The sequence below is a fragment of the Theobroma cacao genome, chromosome 1, assembly GCF_053813885.1.
Source record: "Theobroma cacao isolate CCN51 chromosome 1, ASM5381388v1, whole genome shotgun sequence".
NCBI lineage: Eukaryota > Viridiplantae > Streptophyta > Magnoliopsida > Malvales > Malvaceae > Theobroma > Theobroma cacao.
In genome coordinates this window covers 40,763,728-40,781,606 of record NC_142639.1, presented here as the reverse complement: position 1 = coordinate 40,781,606, position 17,879 = coordinate 40,763,728, and the positions used below count along the sequence as shown (strand labels likewise).

Sequence of the window (17,879 nt, the reverse complement as noted above, 5' to 3'; positions counted from 1 at the left end):
CCCGCGGCTAGATCTGGCTGTGGAGTGCCAGATCCAACCGTGGGATCTGGTCGGGAAGCACCAGATCCGGTGCTTCCCGCTGCCAGATCTGGCCGTTGAGTGCCAGATCTGGCCAAATCTCCGGCGTAACCTGGTCCGACCATATTCGGTCATAAAATCGCCGTCACAGCCGCTTCCGTCGCAGTCGCCGTCGCTTTCGCTGCCGTCGCCGCCGCCGCTAACATCATCTCCGGCGTTGATGCCACTTAGAGAGAGAATAAGAGAGGAAAGAATGGGGGAAGAGAGAGAAAGAAAATGAGAAAATGAGAAAAAAAATATATATATAGGTCTAGGGTTGTAATATTTATAAACAGTAAGGGGCATTTTAGTCATATTATAATTCAAAGCTATTCCCATGGTCACGGAATAGTAAAAACCATGGGGAGCCTCGGGTTTAACTAAGCCTGAGTTTTACCTTTTTTGAGAGAATAGCTATTACTAAGTAATAGCTATTCTTTGTGGTATTACCATACCAAACGGAGGTAAGCTATTCCTTTGGGAATAGACAGGGAATAGCTTAGCTATTCCCTGTACCAAACGTGCACTAAAGGTTATGAAATATGAACACTCTCTATCCCTTGAAATCACCTCAACAACCTTAATTGGTGCGACGATTGCTCATTTATCCCTACGAAAGAAGGTCCTGTAATTGCCTACTGTGCTTGCCACACAAAAAATCGCTTGTATCTAGTTGGAAAGAAACTCTGAATTCCTCTATTCTCTAACTCAAATTTCTGTGAGATACTTAATTGACAAAAATCAGAGTCTAACCTTCAGCAATAGAAGGAAAGGGCAAAAGTTCTATTGCTACGTTTTTTTTTTTTTTTCCCTGATGATGCTTACAAGTTATTGCTTAAATTTGATGTAAATCTTCACCTTTGAGACAAAATCAAGACTTTTGAACACATTTGAAATGGTTAACCATGTTGTATGCATATCTTCTATATATTAAACAAAATGATAATGATATCAAAAGAATCCCAAAAGATTTGTAATCATGTATCCATGAAGAAAATAGATTTTCCACTTTATTAAATTTGCTTAGCTTAGCTGGGTCACCAATCATATACCAAGCTCAACCACCCATTATTTCCACATTATTAAATTTGCTTAGCTGGGTCACCAATCTTATAAATCTTAATGACAGTTTGATGAAACGCCCACGAGCCCCCACCAGCCTTGCACTCTAGCATGTCATTTGTAGCGCAAAGTCATTATTTGGCAATTTTTTTTAATAATGTTTGCAAATAATAACCCGTAAATCAAAACAAGGGGTATATACATATTGAGATATAGAAATGTCCGAGGAAAAATAATCTTTTTTTTTTTCAAAAAAAAAAAAAAAGGAGCAAGTCTATGATCTGACTATAATTTAGGTGAGAGAGTCCCTATTTACTCAATGAATCTGACTTGAAGCCTTTCAATGAAGAGATATCCTTAGTATTTCCGCTATGTTCACTGCCACTTCCTCACTTGCCCTTCAACTACACACAGTAAATTAGATACTACAAGTATATATAGCATCATCAAATCGAAAATTGACAACTTTAGTTTAATCTAAACGATAATGATACTAAGCTAACACCACATTATTATCTTCTAGTTATATTGAATTTGATTATTCTGCAATGTTAACTTACACATTTTCCTCATAGGTAGCTAGCTATTTCACTTTTAGATATCATGAATATCTGTAAATTACCATACTGTTAAAATTATTATAATTGAAAATTCTTTAAAATTAATCTTGTTTTCTTTGTACTAGTATACATGCCTTTACAGGTTTATAGCTAATACATATCAATTTACTCTAATTAATTTAAATTTAAATCTTATTTAATCTTCTATGTATAAAATAATTATTTTATGCAACTGAGCATTTGGTTTATTGGTAGGTGTATTATCCCCCTACCTAGAGAGTAGGGTTCATATCCCCCTCTCTCAATTATAAAAAAAATAATTATTTTATCAAATTACTAGTAAAGCCAAACCAAGTCAGTCAAGATAAGCATATTACTCAAACCTTTTAGGATTAATTTATCAACATAAATATGCAATCCCAAATCTTTCATTAACAAGATAAGCATATTGTGGTTATGGAGTACCTTTTCAAGGGCTTGCTTGCGATGGCGATATCCCTGAATTGAATTCATGCATTAATTAGTGACAAGAAGTCAGATAATTTATCATACACAATTAAGTAAATGTTAATTATAATTTGTATATATACAGACGGACCTTATTAGTTCCATAGATAAAATCGCAGTAGGTAAAAACCGAAGCAAAATTGCTCTGACTTTGTCCTCCAACGTAGTGATGATAATCATGGTACTCCGCACCAACGTAAAATGGTATGAATTTGGTCGGACTCCAAGGAAACTCAAACCTTGTATCATTATGGTTAATATATATGCACAATACAAAAAGGAAAGGAAGGAAAACAGCATCATATACTATAACATATTACATTAGCATATCGTCACATCGTCACATCGTCAACCACGTTATCATATTGTCAAACTATATTAATATATCACGTTATCATTTATTATAATATATTAATACGTCATATCAGCACCATATAATTTAAAATGACAAATGACGTTTTAATTTTAACTAATAACAGTTAGTCAACTATAAGTAATAAAGACCTATTTGATTTGATATATAAAGAGTTAATTGAAGATAATAAAAGAATAAAATTTATTTGAATTTTTTGTTAAATAATTGAGACACTTTTTTAAATATTATGTTAAAACTTTTTATAATGTAATCATTGGAAACCTTTTAATATGAAAAATTAAAAAAATCATGAAAAATATGTTTATTATATTAAAAGAGTAAAAATAGTGTCTTAAGAAAAGGAAAAAAATCAATTCGAAACATTCTAAAAAGAAAATGAACAAAGAAAAAAAAAGAAATAATATATTGTTAAAATTTATTTAATGACACAATAGTTTAAAATAATTAAAGTCATAGTTCAAAATATTTTATAAAGAAGTCAAATTAATAAAATATGTATCAAAAGGAGACGGTATAAGCTAAGTATAAGCGGGTTAGCTAGTCTCCACTCAATTAAAATTTTTTCAATTACTTATATGAAAATGTACAATCAATGATTAAATCACGTGTGTATATATAAAAGGGTGATGATGAATCTAACAAAAAGTAATAAACAAAAAAAGAAAACTTAGTAGAAAAAATTTCAGCTCGTATGTATGTATGTATTATTATTATTATTGTTATTATAAATATTTACCCGTTGTGTGCCTCGATGGCCTCGACAAGGCGCAAACTGGTCCATAGGCAGAGTGTGATCATGTGGCATGGAACCATGGCCGGTCCAAGAAATGTTGGAATACCAAATACCAGAATTTCTGCCCAGTGTGTATAAAGAGCTGTAAATCCAAACGAAGCTCGGTATTCATGGTGCACGTAGTGGATTTTATGGTAGCCCCATTTGCTATGGAGCAGCAGCCGATGAAACCAGTAGCTGGCGTAGTCCTCGATAAGGAAGTAAACCAATAATTGACTTAAAACCTCCCACAACGATGGCAATGGCAAGCTTGTATGAATCCCAAGCCACTGCATAAACACCCAGAAACGTAAATGAACAACAAAAAGAAAGAACAACAACAACGACAAAGATTCTGTGTTGGTACGAGAGAAAACGTTGACTGTCCCATGTCGCTTCAACCTACAGTTAGTCATACCTTAATGGCAGGGAAGGAAACGAATTGAAGAGGACCCAACACGAAAGCCAACATCTTCATAACATATTTATAACAATTAAACATGTCGGAGAATGTTCTTTTGACGTTGGGTTGAATCTTGAACTTGTCCATTCTCTTTGACTGACTCAGCTCCATGAACGCACTGGGGAGAGGGACCAAGGAGAACACCAAGATCATGAAAAGAGCATTGTGACTGTAAAGGAGGAAGTCCGATTTCTGAGCTGAATAGTTGTACCATAGTCTCTCCGCCAGGGTTAGGTTTCTTCCTAGAGCCAACGTTGCCTCTTCAAGGGTCTGATATGGCAGCATTTTTCTTCTTAATTTTCGACTTTCTTAACCTTGGCAATACAACAGTATATGTAAGATTATTGTAGCAAGAAATTTTATATATAGTGAGAGGAAGAAAGAGAGATTGAAGGAAACGGATGGGGTGCTTTGAAGTTAGACAAAATCTATGCTTAAGAAGTCAAAGACGGCAAGCGCTTGAGGGAGTGCTCCATCCCAGAAGGTACCACGAGAACTAGCACACAGGTTTTTTGGTATGACGAAAAAGACTTGTTGGATTTTATATTTTTCATTCTGGATCGAATAAAAATTGACATTTACGATAACATATCAAATAAAACATACTATAATAACATCAAATGAAATAAAGAAATTACAATCTTCTTCTTTTGATAATTTTTTTCTTTTTTGAAATGATGCTATATATGATATGTTTTGAAATTTCGATATCCCATTGTATAGATTTTTAGTTTAAAAATTAGGACGGTTCGATTGTAATAAAGGCATGATTCTATTAAAAGATTACTTCAGTTATTTTATATTTTATATGGGATTTAAAGATTAGGATATTTTGGCTGCAAAATTGCATGCTTTCAAGCATTTTTTGAGGAAAAAAATTTAATTCTATTTACTATTTCATTTTACACTCGAGTACACAGTTAATGTAGTATTGAAATTCATTGCTTTTCGACCAACAAGGGATACAAGGACACTTTTGACATCCTCCCTTCTCCAACAAAACTTATTGTTACAACTGTCACGGTCCACATCAACTATCGATTGGTCTACACCAATTAGCAAAATATTGTCTCTTTTGTCTCGCTAGCTCCACAATTGTCTCACAAAAAACATCTCACATGTTGAAGATGATATAAATCCTTAAATGTCCACTCTCACTTACTACATGGTTAGTGTAAGATTCATAACTCCTCACTAGCACCATGACATCTACCGTTGATGTGTCACAAGTCTATAATTTCAATCCAAAAAATTAAACATGTTTGTTAAGTACAAGAAAATCCTTATTTATAAATAAAAAATTTAATTAATTTTTTATTGATTGAGATCCGTGACACATGTATCATGCATTTTTTATTTTTTTTCATTTTTTTCTTTTTTTCAATTTCAATAAAATTTTTATACATTCTTCAATTAGAAGTAAAATCCGAATGGATCGATGGAATAAATCAACAGCACATGCTTGAATCAGATGAAGATTTGGGTTGATTATTTGATATGTAACTAGATAAAGACATTGGCGGAATATAGTTATATATTCCACTTACTATTTATGATCGATTGAAATATTTATACTCTTCCCCTTGGTTTACTACCATAAAAGGACAAGAGCAACAAACTGAATGCATACTCTACATTTTATTTCATTTATTTTCTAATTGAAGTTTGAAACAAAGCTTAAATTAACTTGCACGCCGCAACAATGCCAATTTTCTCCTTTGACCATATTTAGAAATTAAATGATGAGTGATGTTTCTAATTAACTTGAAACATTCAAACCAACGAACGAGAGCCGCCCGCAGGATTGTTTAATTGAATTTATTTTTTTTTTATTTTCTTGCTTTTTTTTAATTGCAAGACCTTTGACTGATTAATGATTTGATTGCTTAATTTTTTTTTTATTCAGTCAAAATAAGTATTCATTTATATAAATCTCTAAATTACAGTAAGTGGAAGTCATAAGACTGTCCAATACAAAGACTGCTTAACTTAAAATAGTTGCACAAGTCATACCACAATAAGCATATAAAAATATCTATTTGATTGCTTAATATTGCTTCATGATAAAATGTCTATTTACTTATTGGTCACGATGTGACGATGTGTATGTGCATATCATATATATGCATATAAAACACTCAAACACTTAATTGGCCCAAAAAGCATTTTTTTTTCAAAAGCATGATGTTTGTATTGACTAATCAATTAGGATTTATTTATAAATAATTATATCGAGTCTCTAACCTTTGAACTAATACAGAAGACTGAATGCAACCGAACTAATCAATATGGATAATTTACAAATTTATTGAGTTATTTGCAGGGAACAGAAGATATACAATGTGACATGAAGATTTTATTCGTAAATTTAAATCAGGAGTCTTAATTAATTAAGTTAGCTTTCAGCCATGAACAACAAGTTAATCACAAAAGAGAAAATAGAATACTTTATTATTTTGCAATTAGAAAACAAAGATACAGATATTTCACATTAGTGCAGACAATTGATACGAAAAACTAATAATAATAATTCACATAGTTCTTCCAATTTGTTCGTCTTCTTCACATGCCCTTCAGCTGCACCAATATAAAATTAGAAAATGTATTAACAGATTGTATAAAAAAATTTAATATGCTATAAGTGATTTGCAGTATTAATTAGTCAAAACCTCAACTTAATTAAACTTTTGATTTCAATTCTTTTAATTAAATTAATTTTTCTTGGAAGTAAGAACAATGCAAATTGTGCTTATGATCATGCAAATACCTTGTTAAGGGCTTGCTTGTGATGACGGTAACCCTGCTTAGTTAAGATAAATAACTAATTAGTCGAAAGAACTCGAATTAATCATAAACAGACGAAAAAGTAAAAGTAAAAGCGAATTAATTTGTACACTAACCCGATCAGTTCCATAAATACGATCGCAATAGGTAAAAACTGAAGCAAAATTGCTCTGACTTTGCCCTCCAACGTAGTGGTGATAATCATGGTACTCTGCTCCTACGTAGAATGGTATGAATCTGGTTGGACTCCAAGGAAACTCATACCTGCATGCATTAATTATGATTCAATTGCACAAAAATATAGCTACAAAATTTTGAAGAAAAAGAGAATTTGAGCCTTGCAAATTATGATTTTCAAGTGCAGTTGTGGGAATTCTTTTGGGTTGATTTAAGTGTTGAAATCTTGGCTCAAGAAAAGTTGGGCAGGAAAGGAAAAGATTAAGCATATTCATATTTACCCGCTGTGTGTCTGAATGGCTTCAACATGGCGCAAAATGGTCCAGAGGCAGAGAGTGATAATGTGGCATGGAATCATGAGTGGACCAAGAAAAGTGGGAATACCCAGAATAAGAATTTCTGCCCAATGGGCGTAAGGAGCTGCAAATCCGAAGGGGGCACTGTATTCATGGTGCATGTAGTGAATCTTTTCGTAGCCCCATTTACTGTGGAGCAGCCGGTGAAGCCAGTAATTCGTGTAGTCCTCTATGAGAAAGTAAACTACCAATTGACTCGAAATCTCCCAGAATGATGGCAATGGCAAGCTTGTATGGATTCCAACCCACTGCGATTCAACATCCAAAAAATTTATTTGAAATGAATTGGTTATCTTATGATCCGCCTACTGATCAAGTGCAGTGCAGATTTCATTGTTTACCATTGAAAGTTTCCATTCATACCTTAACGGTAGGGAAGGAAATGATTTGAAGAGGACCCACCACGACGATAAACTTCTTCATCACAGCTTTGTAACATTTAAACATGCCGGAGAATGATATGTTGATCTTTGTTTGAACCTTGAACTTGGCCATGTACTCGAACTTACTGAGCTCGATGAACGCGTAGGGGAGAGGAGCCAGGGAGAACACCAAGCACAAGAAGAAAATATTGTGACCGTACAGAAGGAAGTCTGATTTATCAGCTGAATAATTGTACCATAGTTTCTCTGCCAAGGTTAGGTTTCTTCCCAGAACCAATGCTGCTTCTTCCAGGGTTTGATATGGCAGCATTTTCTCTGGTTTTTGACGTCTTAAAACCTCTATGTATAGATTATAGAGAGGGAGATAATATGTAGATGTATATATAGCGTGAGAAAGGAAGAATAATATTATGAAGAAAATAGTATTTAATATTCTATTTGGAGCTTGAAAATAATGCATATTTTATTACTACTTGGAAAGACAGAAGAATGATTCACGGAACAGGTAGCTAGTAAGTACTACGAGCATGACCGCCAGCCAGCCACGTCTGTCGGCCCAAAACTTGCACGGTGCAACAAAAGGAGCTTTCTTCTCAGAATGGAGCACTGCTACTAGACAAAAAAATTGTGCAATTAAGAGATCATGATTATCCTTTATTATTATTATTTAATCTTCACATTTATTGCGCTCATTGCTTGTTGATTTCACTAAAATGTCATTGTTACGGCCTACTTCAAGATTATTTTACAAGGTGAATTAACAGAAGAAATACATGCAGGAGAGCAATCTTTTGATGCATATATGCAGCTTACATATGTAAATGAACTTTCCAATCTGCTGACACTACCACCACCAGAAATATTTAGACAATAAAGACACAATCATCTTTGATATCCAAGGGGTTTTTTGTCTCCTGAAAAATCCTCAGATCGGATTTGAAAACCAATGACTAACTTAATACAAATAGCAGACACAGTAAAATCTTACAAAGTTTAAAGCAAATTGCTTTCAATGTGGCGCTACTACTCGGCAATAAGCTGTGGTTGTAACTAGTCAAGTGGAACACCATAATCAATGGACAGCATCAGGTTGTCTTTCAGGTGAGGCAGCTAAGAATTCAGGTAATGCCCTCTGGGACTCGTATATCCTACTTAAAGTAGGGAACTTGGACTGCATAAACAAACATTAACGTTTATTTTACGTGTATGCAAAGAAATTAAACTGAACATACATTAAGCAGCAATAGTTCTCTGCGATGCCTCGCATAATCTTAAGTTGGGACCACCATATCAGTGTTCAGTACAGGTTTCTCCAAGCTGGAGTTAACTATGTTAGGTAGCTATCAGTGACTAAAATCTGGTCAAAAGGGGGTGGGATCAGAAAAGAAAAGAAGGATGAATTATATGTGCACAAACCTGGACATTTTCATGTTTGTGTAACTAACCATGCCATAGAATTTTAAACAGAACAACTTTTGAGTACTAATTGGGTATAAAAGTGGCATTTAAATGTGATAAATCATGGCCTAAGAAAAAAATACAGGTTAGGATTAGAGAGAAAGACTACTTTACCATGTCAATCTTAAACCGTTCTGTAGCCACAGCAATCTGAGGTGCCATAAATACATCAGCCTGCAAATGACAAAACCCTGAATTGTTGATAAAGAAATAAAATCAAAGAGAAGAATAACAGTCTAAGATAAAGCATCAAAACTAAAGCCAAATGGCCATGCATTCACAGAGTATTAAGGGACAATATCACTACATTGGATAAAGGATATACGTGAGAGAAATAAATAAAAGAACTGTTGGAAAGAGTTACTTCCAAGAACCAAGCAGAAACAACTTCAAGTAACATAAAACCAGCATTCCTAGCTTGTAAAAGTTCATCATGGACTAAGCCAAGATAAATATTGTCTTGATGAACTAATTTTCATGGAGGTTTAATGTATAATCAGGAGATTAAATTTCTATATAACCCATTTTTGTAGAATGGTAATGCATCCTCTAGTTGAGGCACTAATCTAAGTAAATTAAGTTCCCACCAGAAATGTACAACAATTTGCACAGTCAGAAAATGAAGAGGACAGAGGACTCTAAAGTATACCATGTATACTTCTTCTCCTGTGGCATATTTGCCAACAAAGTCTTTCAGCAACTTCTCAAGAGCTGCAAAACAGGGGTAGAATAATTCATGCAAATACCACCAAGTGAGCTGTATTAAGTCAATATTATGCAAACACAAAAACATTCAATTATCAAGCAGATGTTTTGCACATATATAATATGAAACTACGGCCCCAAAAGCCCCATTCTCCATCCACAATCACACATACATGAATGAAAGTTAAATTGTTTAGATACTACATGACAGTATTAAAAATTAGACAGATAAAAACATTGAGAACAACAGGAGAAATAGAAAAGATAAAATGGAGCAATTGATCTCATGAACAAAAACACTTACCAAGGAAACCTTTTTCAATATTAGTTTGAACAAATAGAAGTCGCTCTTCTAGGCCAACCTTTTCCTCAAGATATTTCTAAGAAAAATGAAGGGGGGTAAGACATAGGATTAAAGCATAAATACATCAGAAGCACTGATCCATATATAACAGAATATACCAGAATTGACAGCATTAGAAGAGGCTGTATGCTAGAGCTAATAATGCTGGCAACCTGTGGCATGATAAACTACTCAGTGAAGTAGTGCAAGAAAGTCATCAAAATCTCAACAGACTTCCAAATGAGAGAGTAGCCAATTACCAAGACACTTACCTGAAGATTCAGGGCTTTTTGCTGGGGATCAGCTGGTAAGAGAGTTCTTTGAGGATACTTTTCCTCCAAATACTAACCAAGAATAACAACAATAACTTCAGACTTCAGCTCAAATGAAGAACAATGGAGACCTAAGTAAAACCATCTCTCCTTTCCAAAAAGTAAAATCATCTCAAACAATAAACTCAAAGCAAGTCCTTAATAGAAAGCAAGATAACATGAAGATAATAGCAAATTGAACCCTTTGATGGAACACAAATTCCCTTTAGTCAAAATAGTACATGGGCCTGTGGTTCCTAAGCTTAGAGTGAAACCAAGGAAGCAATATTCCATACAAGAATACTAACCATCAAGATTGCATACGAATCAGAGACTACAACATCACCATCAACTAGAACCGGAACAAAATGCAGAGGGTTCAACTTCTCAAACTCTGCAATAAAGACATAATTTTATTAGATTATCGCTCTACATATTAAAATATAATAGGACTCATCTCTCTCTGCTCTTTGAGTTCACCTGGAGTAAACTGCTCTCCTTTCGCAAGGTTCACCGCTTTGTACTCATATGAAAGCCCTACAGATCCATAAGAAAACCCATACCCTTTTGATCAAAACCACTCATGAAACCCAGTAAATTATTATTTCTAATCAAAACCGCGCAGAATTCAGAAATTACTTGAAACCTAGTTGAATTTAGAGTGAACATTTGTGGAACCCAGACCATAAAATCAGGGCAAAATTGTATTAGAACATTGCATCATTCAAGTAGATAAGGTGACAGAATTTGCAACTGATAAACCTTTGAGGTTCAAAGCGAAGCGAACACGCCAAGAACAGGAGCTCTGCCAGTATGAATACAAAACGAGCTTGGAAGACGCCTCGCCACCATCTTTCTGCCAAAAGAAAAAATTATTCAATACTAAATAAGGAAGCTTTGCTTTTTAGGAAAAATTGAAAGCCAAATTCTTGGAATTCTGGAATCAATAAAGAAAAAATATGTCCTTAAATCATACCGGTGCCATTGGCTTTGAGCTGAAGCTTCAGACTTGGTTTAGAACATGGTGACGCTTGAATTAAACAGTCCAGCTTCAGCGACATGTCCTAAAGCCGTTGACTTGTCGTTGTCACGAGTCAAATTTTTAGGTACAGTTAAATATTTTGGTTAAGCCATGTCAGCAAATTTTTTTTTTTTCCTATAAGCTTTTAACAGGGCTACGAGCCGAAGAGAGTTTCGTTTGCTTTCTCGTCTCAGACAGATTTGCCCCCGTTTTGTTAGAAGAAAATTTTATATATATATTTTATTTATTTTAACTTTTACATATATATATACACACACGGTGTTTTTTCTCATTTTCCCCCAAATGTTTTGTTGGAAGTTCTCGCAAACCAAACAAAAAATAAGGACTCAGGCGCTTCTTGAGCTTGGTTAACAAAAATGGACAAAATAAATTCAATATATACATACTTTATAACAAAAAAAAAGTTTAATGTTTACTGCACGTGAACTGAGAACCAACCATAGGAAACCGAAATATATAAGAGACAATTCTAGTCCTTGGGTTTTGGCTCTGTTTTAACGAAAAAGCGTCTGGCCTCATTGTCTGTAACATCACTGCTCAGGAAAACAAAATATGGAAACGTAAAATTAGATGGCTTATAAAAGTAAACGAGAGCGATAAGCATTCAGAGAACGCAGGGGAATGGAACCTGTCTGCAGCTTCTGACTTGGAGACCAAAGTGAGTTTCCTGGAGGCAAGAAGTTGCCAGAAATTACTCATTCCTTTCTGCTGGCAATACAGGTTAAGATAGCGCAAAAAATTGTTGTATGGTTCTGGCTCCTGCAAGAGGATAAAGGTTCAAGAATTTCAGTGTAGCGAAAATACAAAATGTTAACTTAGGACCAATAAGATAACAGATTACCACGATGCCCCATGTAGTGAACCAAAAACAGCTCGCAATACATGTTGTCCTGTTTAAAGTCTTATGTAACTAATGAAATAAAATGCTGACTTCTCATCTCTATTATTAACTGATTGGAGACTGCCATGTTTTCTCCATGCTAACCTTCAGGCATAATTCCTTAAAAACTAAGAAGATTAAGTTGACACAAGTATTATATGTTCAAGCAAATGGCACCAGACGCATTATAAATTTAGGAAAAAGCAATGACAGGCCATTTTGCAGTGGCAAATGCAGAGACAGTTGCACAGAAACAAAGGGAGGGAGAAGGAGATACTTGCTCAAGGATGCAACCCTTGCGAAGGGCAGCTATACATTCCACTGCTATGAGATGATTATCTCCTTCATGGGAATCTGACAGTAGGCCAAGTATCTTATCTCTCATTTCCTTAATTGCTTTCCCAACCCATTCTGGGCTATCTCTTCGAGACAAGATGACCTCAAAATCTTGAACAGGAGTTAAATCTCCAATTTTCTCTATCTTAACTACAAGCGCCTTTTCAATGGAATTGACAGCTTGAGCATCAGATACATCTGCATCACCATCTTCGTCATTTGAGCCAGATGGTTTCTCTCGCAATAATCGCCTAGCCGATTTCTTCAGCTGCAAACAGATTATAGTTAATACCTCAATACACAAGTAGAAAAGAAATAAATTCCTTCACTTTACATGATGCAGAATTGACCTTTGGATTTTCCTTGAGTTCAAAGTGTTTACGTAATGCATCAATAACAGACTTGTTTTCAAAAAAAAGCTCCGGGTCAGGTTCTGTAATCCTCTTTAGAGTTCCATCAAGTGGAGGTACAGCTGCATCTGGTTGCTTAGATTTCAACTCTAGATGACGATAAAAACGCTGGCAATGCATAACACTCACCGTTAATTCCATTAGAAAAAATCATGGTACTTTTAAAAGGAAGAAACACCTTTATCGATCATCATCCCAAAGGCCTTTCGAATAATACTACTTATTCCTCAATGCTAATAACTTCACAACCCTGCCACCTTTCACAGGCCTACATCCAGCTACTATGCTATCTAGTCAGACAATAACTCAAATGTAGCACTAAGTCCTGGGGGCTGACTGGGTTGGGAGACCATGGCACCTGTGGAAAGACTCCTGACTATAGTGGCTCTCTTATCACTCTCTTTCTCTGAACAACATAAACCAAACATTTTGTACTTCTAGGCCAACCAGGTAACTATTTGCACTAATCAGTGCATCACATGGAACTATTCAGTTTGTTGTATTGCAGAAACTAAGCAGAAGAATGACTATAAAAGAATCCAGCAAGCATAGGAGACAATCAGAAACATGAAAAGGAATAAATCAGAGTGGCATATTAAGAATAAATACAGAATAAATGCATATATTTAACAACCTCCAGAACAGGATTTGGCGTGTAATCGGGTAACAATGCTTCCTCTTTGCCTGATGGAGCAAGGTTAAGCATTTGCACCAATTCATCTGCTGCCTTTTGCTGCTGTTCATTTGGTTGCCATGAAACTGGAAAACTGTTGAAAGAGGGGAACTGATATTCACGAACATCTTCAATAAAAGGAAGTACATTGAAGTAAAAGGAATCAGGCTGCACAGAAAAATCAGAGAGCATCATGAGTTTCGCTAATGAAATTATACAAGCATGGATGTGTAAAGCAACAATTCAAGTGAAAGCTGCAGTGAAGAAGAGATCAAAACCTACAATTTTATCATTTTGTGAAATGTTTGGTGTCAAGACCCCCAGAACAACATTTTGTTGTCCCTGTCTCCAAACACATCGCAAGATTGCAACCTTATTCATTTCCTTCATTGCTCTAGCTATGGCAGAAACTGAGAGAATGGCTCTTGTATTGCCCGGTTCAGCAATAAAAAGATAGACATCTTTCATGTAGTAGTGTCTTTGATTAATACACCAGGCAGGAAAGGAAAAAACATGATTGAATAAATATTCATTTGAATTAAATTTAACCTGAATATAATATATTTATCCCAGATAAAGTAACTTCAAGTTTACCGCATTATGTTTGAAGCATCAGTGAATCCCAGAAGCTTCACACCCTTTTCTGGTTTGAACTTGACAGCATCCCATTCAGCAGCTGATATAGGAACTACTTGAGGTCCATAACGGTAGCCTTTAATCCTTTGCTCTGGTGGTACAACTTTACTGGCACCATCAACAGTTTTGTACTCATAATCAACCTTGACTTGATGTGTTGCAAACTTATTAGTTTGAGGTGCTTTTTCAGAGTATTTCTTCAGAGTGGGAAACTTCTCCTCTTGTGTTCTTTTATAAACCCAAACCTATGTATCATTAATATTTAAATCAGCATTCTTTTTAACAAAAGCTAATTAGAAATTTAGAACCTAACATGAAAAAAATTCATAAGAGCTTTATATCGTATGTAAATTTAGTGTCTCAACAACACTATGGAACCATGATGGATAAAAGGCAATGTGATGCAGCCTGTTAGCTGGACTCAGGGAACTTAAGCATAGGAGGATGAAATAGCATTGCAAGTCTCAAAACAACGGGTTTGACCGTCTCACAAAGGCATGACTACCTTTGAGGCCATTGATGCAAATAAGATGACACTATCCACTCTTAAGAAACATGCATCAACCATGCATGTCCAAGCACATGTGCACCATCAAGTACAATGCTTCACAAAAAGCCTAAATGCTGGGTAGTCATGGTTTTATTTCCTTAAACATGACCTATTTATTCTTAAGCAGAAAGTACCATCTCCCCATGTCCATGCATGTCAGCATCACATGAGGAAAAATACTTGAGAACATGATATATGCCATGAAACAAAATTGTCAGAAATATATGTTCAAAAGAATTACAATATGGTCCAATGATAGTAGACGATAACAAATAGTGGAGTAGCAACTTCAAAGAAAAAGGTTTATTTAAACAGAGCTAAGCACTACTTTTTCTCTGACATTGACATTTAAAACAAAAAAACAAAGAGGCCAAGGGGAGAGAGAGAAACAGAAAGAGATCAGGCAAAAAAAACTGTAATTAATTAGTTCAAGAGTATATGCTTGACAGCTTCTGCAACAGGCCAATGGTCTCACCTTAATCTTCATATCGGGACTGAGCTCAAGATCACCTCTGAACACTGTTACTGGAGTTATTCTTCGGGTTTTGAGTGCTCCTAGCAATGAAGTTGGACTATCAACATACACAGTCCGTGTAAGGGTTTGCTTTGAAAATATACTCAAGAGACGATCATTCTCATCCATTATTCTCTTATTTGCATCCTGACTTAACCTTCCCCTCACAACAACACTTTCCATTTTCATGCCTTGTGCAGTCATCTGTGCAGCAATGGTCTCAACCTGATCTTCTTTGGTTCCTTCCAAAGAATCCTTAATAGGATGAACTGCATTCGTAATAAGGCACAGGCGTTTCTTTCCTTTGTGTATATCTTTATATTTCTTTATCAACATATCCATCCCAACAACAATTGCATCAAGAACTACGAAAGTTAAGGAACCAACAATGCAGCAATGAGTAGAACAATAGCCTGCTTAAATAGTATTTATCTAAAAAAAACTGTATTACAAAATTACATTTAGCTGTATATATCAACAGCTGTTAACTAAAAAGCACAAAACTCTATCAAAATAATAACAAAGTGGACTTGAAAATTTTGATTTTCATAAAGAAAAAGGCTATCACTTTTATACAATAACAATAATACTTCTATCCAAAAATATGGCCCAAAAGATTGCATTAGTAAATAATATTCTATAAGAAAAGACAAGTCACTTAGAAATAATCTAAACGATAATAAAGAAAACTACTGCAGTAGTATTTCTTTGCTTGCTTCAGATTAGATAATCTAGCAGAACATGAAATCAAGAAAAGTAGCGGATACAATCACCATCCACAGTTCCACGAGGCAGCTTTTGTAGAGTGTCAATAAGATCTCCATCAACAACTTTGATATCTTCTAACACCACGATGTGATCATATCCACCCACTTCCTTCGTGAGATCATTGTTAGTTTCTGTAGATTCCACAAAAACAATCATCAAAATAAACGCTAGTTGACATTGGATTAAAAAAAAAAGATTCTCAGAAAAAAACTAAAAAAAAAAAAAAAACAACGATACAAACACAACCATAAAAAAGGTAAGAGGTACCTTCGGTTCCAAATACCACCACTCCCACTTCATCATTTTTTCTGAAAATAAGCTGTGTACATAAAAGGCGATCAGAAATGATTGTGCTCAAATTTCCCGTTAAATTTTGCAATGAAAGTAGAAAATCTCAAAATATTTTGCAAAAAAGAGTGTGAGTAAAATAATTAAAAATTGAAAGCAATAGGCCAATACCTTCTTCTCCACTAACATGGAGCACACTTTTTCAACTTCTGGAAGAACACTGTGCATCGATGGACCGACATCAAGCAACAATACTAATTTCTCCTGTTCCAACATAATTACGAATTCAATTACTGAGAAAAAGAATAACAAAACCCTAAAACCTGAACGGAATAACATTGTATAAAATAAACCAAAAATGCGAAAATCGAAACGGGTAGCGAAGAAATGTTAGGATGCGGTGTCTTGAATTTTGAAGAAAGATGAATAAATAGAAAAAAAAAAAGAAAGAAAAGAGTGAAAATAAGAAATGTTTGTAAAAGATTTCGAGAAGCAGCGTTCACCTTGTTTCGAGCCATTGAAGAGCGAGTGAACTCAGCCCCCAGCAGGCAGAGAGAGAGCAAAGCTTGTGGCGTAAGCTGGAACTTGAAAGAAGAGGAAAGGGGAGACACCGAGAAGTGGGGGAGGGATTTTATAGTGTTTGAAAATTGTTGACCATTTCCCGGCTTCTCTTTCTTCTTCCCGCCCCAGGTCAGCAAGTTTTGCCAAATTACATAATGATCCCTTAGGAATCTGGACAATCTATAAAGCATCTCCTAGTTTTTTCCCACTCACAATCTAGTTCATTTCTTATGAGCTCCTTTTTTTTCTTTTTTGTTAATTTTAACTGCAAAATAGAAATGTAGATCAATGATGCCACTTCTAACAATTGCTATAAAAAATATTTATATTTGATACATTGTTTGTATATATTTTATACACTATAAATTAGTCAAATATTATCATTTCGTAATTAAATAAATTTTAAATTTTTACAAAATAAATATTCATAATTTTAAAATACTTCACTAGTCTTAGGATCATATTATATCTCATATTTATCGTAAAGTAAAGATTTGATGGCTACTCAAGATGAGAATCTCTTTTGGGTTACACATCTTTGATTCTTCACCATCTAATATTAGTACACTTTTATTTACAAACAGTATGAACGTTTCTTGACCCTAAATTATATAATAAATTTATACTTTTTTTCTTATTTTATATAAAAAAAACTTTTAATTTTTTACCGTTACACATTTTTCAACCGACTATGTATTTGACTCTCACCAAAGTCGAAAACTCTCACTCAAATTAGACATTTGTTCTTGATTTGCACCACAGTCCACGCAAGGAGCTTTTAATTCAAACCATCTTCTACTTATAAGATCCTACAATAGCACATATATTTAAGGTTAGCGATCATAATGATCGTAAATCAAATTAAGTGATAATGTATAAGTATTATACATTAACATTCTATTAAATA

At 34.6% G+C, this 17,879-nt stretch overlaps 4 protein-coding genes across 11 annotated transcripts; all 4 read right to left on the bottom strand.

Annotated features, from left to right (window-relative positions):
* Window positions 1-1,213: 1,213 nt before the first annotated feature.
* LOC18614301 (methylsterol monooxygenase 1-1-like) lies at window positions 1,214-4,111 on the bottom strand. 2 transcript variants are annotated; one of them, XM_088802882.1, is made up of 5 exons: window positions 3,753-4,111; window positions 3,299-3,624; window positions 2,278-2,425; window positions 2,145-2,177; window positions 1,214-1,523 (listed from the first exon to the last, which is right to left on the bottom strand). In XM_088802882.1, exons 1-5 carry the CDS (start codon window positions 4,080-4,082, stop codon window positions 1,509-1,511), a joined length of 852 nt encoding a protein of 283 aa, XP_088659008.1. In that variant the 5' UTR covers window positions 4,083-4,111; the 3' UTR covers window positions 1,214-1,508. The 2 variants fall into 2 exon arrangements, with proteins under 2 accessions (XP_088659008.1, XP_088659009.1); XM_088802883.1 differs by having other exon boundaries at window positions 1,214-1,517.
* Window positions 4,112-6,217: 2,106 nt separating this feature from the next.
* LOC18614300 (methylsterol monooxygenase 1-1-like) lies at window positions 6,218-7,899 on the bottom strand. The gene is made up of 5 exons (XM_007051994.3): window positions 7,478-7,899; window positions 7,040-7,362; window positions 6,698-6,845; window positions 6,565-6,597; window positions 6,218-6,374 (listed from the first exon to the last, which is right to left on the bottom strand). The coding sequence occupies exons 1-5, from the start codon at window positions 7,805-7,807 to the stop codon at window positions 6,360-6,362; spliced, it is 849 nt and encodes a 282-aa protein (XP_007052056.3). The 5' UTR covers window positions 7,808-7,899; the 3' UTR covers window positions 6,218-6,359.
* Window positions 7,900-8,271: 372 nt separating this feature from the next.
* On the bottom strand, window positions 8,272-11,533 carry LOC18614299 (glutathione S-transferase zeta class-like). Of its 6 annotated transcripts, none has more exons than XM_018122024.2 (10): window positions 11,291-11,533; window positions 11,077-11,170; window positions 10,795-10,851; window positions 10,623-10,708; window positions 10,276-10,347; window positions 10,123-10,191; window positions 9,965-10,040; window positions 9,605-9,666; window positions 9,070-9,146; window positions 8,272-8,668 (listed from the first exon to the last, which is right to left on the bottom strand). In XM_018122024.2, the coding sequence occupies exons 1-10, from the start codon at window positions 11,297-11,299 to the stop codon at window positions 8,650-8,652; spliced, it is 621 nt and encodes a 206-aa protein (XP_017977513.2). In that variant the 5' UTR covers window positions 11,300-11,533; the 3' UTR covers window positions 8,272-8,649. The 6 variants fall into 6 exon arrangements, with proteins under 6 accessions (XP_017977513.2, XP_017977503.2, XP_007052053.3 ...); XM_018122014.2 differs by having other exon boundaries at window positions 9,070-9,129; window positions 11,291-11,445; XM_007051991.3 differs by having other exon boundaries at window positions 9,070-9,129; window positions 10,123-10,176; window positions 11,291-11,443.
* A 180-nt stretch (window positions 11,534-11,713) lies between these two features.
* KU80 (Ku80 family protein) lies at window positions 11,714-17,066 on the bottom strand. 2 transcript variants are annotated; one of them, XR_016024281.1, is made up of 12 exons: window positions 16,915-17,066; window positions 16,583-16,675; window positions 16,391-16,442; window positions 16,123-16,254; window positions 15,317-15,720; window positions 14,250-14,536; window positions 13,938-14,133; window positions 13,617-13,823; window positions 12,923-13,090; window positions 12,518-12,840; window positions 11,985-12,115; window positions 11,714-11,889 (listed from the first exon to the last, which is right to left on the bottom strand). XR_016024281.1 is itself a non-coding variant. In XM_018121950.2 (12 exons), exons 1-12 carry the CDS (start codon window positions 16,927-16,929, stop codon window positions 11,826-11,828), a joined length of 2,076 nt encoding a protein of 691 aa, XP_017977439.2. In that variant the 5' UTR covers window positions 16,930-17,066; the 3' UTR covers window positions 11,714-11,825. The 2 variants fall into 2 exon arrangements, 1 of the variants encoding a protein (XP_017977439.2); XM_018121950.2 differs by having other exon boundaries at window positions 12,514-12,840.
* Between the last annotated feature and the right edge of the window lie 813 nt (window positions 17,067-17,879).

Coding starts and splice junctions, on each gene's coding strand:
- LOC18614300 (XM_007051994.3), bottom strand. CDS start 7,807: ATGCTGCCATATCAAACCCTGGAAGAAGCAGCATTGGTTCTGGGAAGA. Junction 6,846..7,039: donor GCCATTCAGACACACAGCGG/GTAAATATGAAT, acceptor TAATGCATGCAG/GTATGAGTTTCCTTGGAGTC. Junction 6,598..6,697: donor GTATTTATGGAACTGATCGG/GTTAGTGTACAA, acceptor TTAACTAAGCAG/GGTTACCGTCATCACAAGCA.
- LOC18614299 (XM_018122014.2), bottom strand. Junction 9,667..9,964: donor TATTGAAAAAGGTTTCCTTG/GTAAGTGTTTTT, acceptor CCTGTTTTGCAG/CTCTTGAGAAGTTGCTGAAA. Junction 8,669..9,069: donor AACGGTTTAAGATTGACATG/GTAAAGTAGTCT, acceptor TTGTTTATGCAG/TCCAAGTTCCCTACTTTAAG.
- KU80 (XM_018121950.2), bottom strand. Junction 14,134..14,249: donor GATGCTTCAAACATAATGCG/GTAAACTTGAAG, acceptor TATTAATCAAAG/ACACTACTACATGAAAGATG. Junction 13,091..13,616: donor CGCCAAATCCTGTTCTGGAG/GTTGTTAAATAT, acceptor ATGCATTGCCAG/CGTTTTTATCGTCATCTAGA.
- LOC18614301 (XM_088802882.1), bottom strand. CDS start 4,082: ATGCTGCCATATCAGACCCTTGAAGAGGCAACGTTGGCTCTAGGAAGA. Junction 3,625..3,752: donor TTTCCTTCCCTGCCATTAAG/GTATGACTAACT, acceptor GTGTTTATGCAG/TGGCTTGGGATTCATACAAG. Junction 2,426..3,298: donor GCCATCGAGGCACACAACGG/GTAAATATTTAT, acceptor TAATGATACAAG/GTTTGAGTTTCCTTGGAGTC.